This window comes from Lottia gigantea (assembly GCF_000327385.1).
Source record: "Lottia gigantea unplaced genomic scaffold LOTGIsca_788, whole genome shotgun sequence".
NCBI lineage: Eukaryota > Metazoa > Mollusca > Gastropoda > Lottiidae > Lottia > Lottia gigantea.
Genome location: NW_008710627.1, coordinates 33,263 through 38,080, shown reverse-complemented (window position 1 = coordinate 38,080; position 4,818 = coordinate 33,263). Strand labels below are relative to the sequence as shown.

The following is a 4,818-nucleotide window of genomic DNA, read 5'->3' as shown; positions in this document are numbered from 1 at the left end:
GTGAAGGACATACAGAAAAGGAGTTCATGATTCTATCGGGATATTCTTCACGAATTTTACTGATGAGGAGAGTTCCCATACCAGAGCCAGTTCCACCACCCAGAGAATGGGTCAACTGGAACCCCTGTAGACAATCGCAACTTTCAGCTTCTTTTCGGACCACGTCCAGGACGGAATCTACCAATTCGGCACCTTCTGTATAATGACCTTTAGCCCAGTTATTACCGGCACCAGATTGTCCGAACACAAAGTTGTCAGGGCGGAAGATCTGGCCAAAAGGTCCTGATCGTACGGAATCCATTGTACCAGGTTCCAAGTCGACGAGAACAGCCCTGGGTACATATTTACCACCAGTAGCTTCATTATAATATACGTTGATTCTCTCCAACTGAAGATCTGAATCACCGTGGTAAGTTCCAGTTGGGTCAATACCATGTTCATCAGAGATCACTTCCCAGAACTGAAATGGAAGATACGGTGAATAGATCAGACAAGCATTATAAGAACAAGTAATGTGAACTCTCTGAAAGGGGTGCTAGTTCAAATAAACCAAGCCGTAAAGCTGAATCAAGTATTTAGAAAGAGTAAGCATGCCTTGTTTTACCTTTAACAGCTGCCACAATAAAATGTCAATAAAATAGTTGCTTACCTTGGCTCCAATCTGGTTTCCACATTGACCAGTTTGCATATGGACGATTTCTCTCATTTTGAAGTGAGTAAAACCTGACTGGAGTTAAGAACTGAAGTGAATGGTTGTTGAAAGTTGAATGATCAAGAATTACCAGCGTTTTATAGCATAGACAGTTAGACAGTCGCTGTAAAAAAATCTTCGCCCAAAAGCTTGATTTAACGTTAATCCTTTCTGATTTATTTCAATAATCTAATCTTATGGATTATCGATGATTCATAATCTGATTACTGTAAATTCTATTAATCGAATCAAATCAAATCTACAATGAGATTAGCGGATTAATATGAATCTGCTTAAAGTCACAAATATCGGGTATGACAGTAGATTTCACCTCTTAATCTAACTGATATACAACGATAGCCAAAAACAAACAACCAACATGGCAACATAGCTCTTACTGTAGATATAAATAGAAATCTACACCAACCTGAAGACATTCAGTTGAACTTCTTACCTTGGTTAACTGCATATCTCGTCTTCAGATTCTCGTCGTTTGTAAACAATTCTTCAAAATGGTGAGTACAGTTGATATTTACTTTTGACTGTATGCAATGATTATTTGATAAAGAAAAAGATGGTTCTACTCCAATTTTATTTTTCATTAGGGTGGTTATATGTTTTCTACTATAAGTGAGGTTAGATCCTGTGGGTTCAAGTTTGAATGCACGAAATAAAAAAATGTAAAATACTATATTAATTATTCAGTCACAAGCTTTCTCCCTTGGTTTTAAAATTGGGTTATAGACACGTCTTGGTTTTGGATTCTTTAGACCGTCAATTGTGGAGTCTATTTATCTAATGATTCTTATTTTTTCAGCGTGAGTGTATCTCTATTCATGTTGGCCAAGCTGGTGTCCAGATGGGCAATGCCTGTTGGGAGTTGTACTGTTTAGAACATGGAATCCAACCTGATGGCCAGATGCCGTCTGATAAATCTATTGGAGGTGGAGATGATTCCTTCAACACTTTCTTCAGCGAGACTGGAGCTGGCAAACATGTTCCAAGAGCTGTATTTGTTGACCTTGAACCAACAGTAGTAGATGAAGTCCGAACTGGTACTTACCGCCAACTCTTCCATCCTGAACAACTCATCACTGGTAAAGAGGATGCTGCTAATAACTATGCCCGAGGTCACTACACTGTGGGGAAAGAACTCATTGATCTTGTCCTGGACAGAACCAGGAAGCTGGCTGATCAATGTACTGGTCTTCAAGGATTCCTCATCTTCCACAGTTTTGGCGGAGGAACCGGATCTGGTTTCTCTTCCTTGTTGATGGAAAGATTGAGTGTCGATTATGGAAAGAAATCCAAATTGGAGTTTGCTGTTTATCCTGCTCCACAAGTTTCAACTGCTGTTGTAGAGCCTTACAACTCTATCCTTACAACCCATACCACATTGGAGCATTCCGACTGTGCTTTCATGGTGGATAACGAGGCTATTTATGATATCTGTAGACGAAATCTCGACATTGAAAGACCAACCTACACCAACTTGAATCGATTGATTGGTCAAATCGTAAGCTCAATCACTGCATCACTCAGATTTGATGGTGCTCTGAACGTCGATCTTACTGAGTTCCAGACTAACTTGGTGCCTTATCCACGTATCCATTTCCCTCTGGCTACATATGCACCAGTCATTTCTGCTGAGAAAGCTTACCATGAACAACTGTCTGTGGCTGAAATCACCAACGCTTGTTTCGAGCCAGCAAACCAGATGGTCAAATGCGATCCTCGTCATGGTAAATACATGGCTTGCTGCATGTTGTACCGAGGTGACGTTGTTCCCAAGGATGTCAATGCTGCTATTGCTACCATCAAAACCAAGAGAACCATCCAATTCGTTGACTGGTGTCCAACTGGTTTCAAAGTTGGTATCAACTACCAACCACCAACTGTTGTACCAGGAGGTGATTTAGCCAAGGTCCAGAGAGCTGTTTGTATGTTGAGTAACACAACTGCTATTGCTGAAGCCTGGGCCCGTCTTGATCATAAATTTGATCTGATGTACGCCAAGAGAGCTTTCGTCCACTGGTATGTTGGTGAAGGTATGGAAGAAGGCGAATTCTCTGAAGCTAGAGAAGATTTAGCTGCTCTAGAGAAAGATTATGAAGAAGTTGGAGTTGATTCTGTTGAAGGTGAAGGAGAAGAAGGGGAGGGAGAAGAATATTAACATTCAAAATTGGTTAAATAAATCTACATGTTAAATCTATTTTTTGTTTTTTAATAAAACACTTGAATAGACTGTATTTCTGACTATTTTCTTTTTTATATTTATTGCCTTAAGATTGATAATTTAACATCAATATGTGATACATCATTTCTTCAGCAAGAGTTATTTACCTTAAGCACGAGTTTTTCAACCCGGTTTCCCCCTGTCAGTGATGCAGGTAAGAGGGGCTGACATGGAAAAAGCGTCTAGTCGTTCGGATGGGACAATAAACCGAGGCCCCGTGTGCTACAGGCTGTGCACGTTAAAGATCCCTCGACAGTTGGAAATCGAAAAAGAGCAGGCTAATGCCGCTGTCCTGGCAAAATTTCCCTCATGGCACCCTGCAGTGCGTTGCCCGTCTTCATTAGCCCACAAGGTGCAGAAGAGTAGGACGTAAAACTCCATTCATTTCATTTCATTTTTAAGCACGGGTTATATCCCTTTACCTATGCGAGTCATGTATCCATCCTTTTTACAATTTCCAATCAATTTTTATTGAAAGTTGGTGTTTTCACAGGAATGGAAGTTATCTCGAAAGAAAGAGAATCTGAGAAGCAAAATACATTGACTTAGTCAAAGTGCGCCCAAATCTGTTTGTATACTCAATAGAGGCCATACTTGGTATTGATCAATGACATACATAAATCTTTGCATTAATAATTAAAAAAAAAATCATACTTTCAAAAATATCTTGTGAAACCAACAGAAAGTTTTCAATTAATTGTTCTCACATTTGAGATAGTTAAGATTGCGAAATCTATTTCGAAGTTGAACACTTTTGCGATGAACATTTTGATTAAATATTATAATTCATGCTACATTTTATTGTTCTTAAAACAAAGCTGCTGTAAAGGAGAACATTACCTTACCTGGCAAATTGTACAACCATTTAGAATTTTTCTCATACATCTACACCTATTACATGTTAACATGTAGTTTAAACTATTTAATACTAAAAGCAAAAAAAATATATGAAAAATCAGACTATTCTTTGAAAAAGAACTATTTTTCTTTACAGATTAGGAATTGTGATGAGACATGTCTGGGATATAATGACGTACTCAATGTATACACTAGACACGCAAGAGTTTTAACTTCTTCTTCAAATGGTATATGCAAACAAGCCTCCGTTGCTTTTAACATAAAAAAAACTGCGCATGGTTCTTACGTGGAAATAACAAAAACGAACGTAGTTAATATGTCGAGTTTTCAAAAAGGCTATGATACTTCAAAGAAGATTTCAATCACATTCAAAGGTTTAGAAATGGCTTAAAATATGATTCAGGGGCATAGTTGTAGTATTACAGTTTTTGACAGTGTCAGTTATTTCCTTGTAAGAGCCATACTCGATTTCGTATATAAGGTATGCTAAAAAGCACCGGGGCTAAAAGGTAGAAGGTCAGAACGTAAACGGTCCAAAAAAGGGTAAAGGTCTAGTGGTATACTGTTTATAAGACATAGAGAAATAGGAGTAGGTAAAGAAGCACAAGATATCTCTCTTGATAACGCTGCCTGTATGAGCATGTGAAACGTTGAGTTAATAAATGTCAGAAATAGTATATCCATATATCTTGTGCTTCTTTGTCTAGTGCCATATTCTGAGCTGTACATAGTTCTAGTAGCACATGTTGTCGTATTGATACTAGAATTTGTACTTGTTGTCGTGTTGATACTAGAATTTGTACATGCTGTCATGTTCATACTGGTATTTGTACTTGTTGTCGTTTGTGTTTGACGTCAGGTTGATATACTAGTTTTTGTACCTAATGTTATGTTGATAATAGTATTTGTAGTTCTGGTCATGATGAAACTATAGTAATTGTACAAAATGTCATGTTGATACTTGAATTTGTACCTACTGTCATGTTGATACTGGTATATTGGTACTGGTAATTTTACTTTTCGTCATGTGGTC

General features: G+C 38.0%; 2 protein-coding genes across 2 annotated transcripts in view; one reads left to right on the top strand and one right to left on the bottom strand.

Moving 5' to 3' along the window:
- LOTGIDRAFT_69672 (hypothetical protein) lies at window positions 1-706 on the bottom strand (the record flags this gene model as incomplete). The annotated part of the gene is made up of 2 exons (XM_009066644.1): window positions 1-460; window positions 650-706. Coding segments are annotated over 2 exons (517 nt in total), but the record flags the coding sequence as incomplete, so codon positions are not given.
- Window positions 707-1,176: 470 nt separating this feature from the next.
- The window catches only part of LOTGIDRAFT_205487 (hypothetical protein), a 7,029-nt gene continuing 3,387 nt past the window's right edge, over window positions 1,177-4,818 (top strand). The window contains exons 1-2 of the mRNA XM_009066643.1: window positions 1,177-1,206; window positions 1,509-2,876. Coding sequence (XP_009064891.1) covers window positions 1,204-1,206; window positions 1,509-2,864 — 1,359 coding nt within the window. The 5' untranslated portion in view covers window positions 1,177-1,203 and the 3' untranslated portion in view covers window positions 2,865-2,876. The remainder of the gene's footprint in view (window positions 1,207-1,508; window positions 2,877-4,818) is intronic.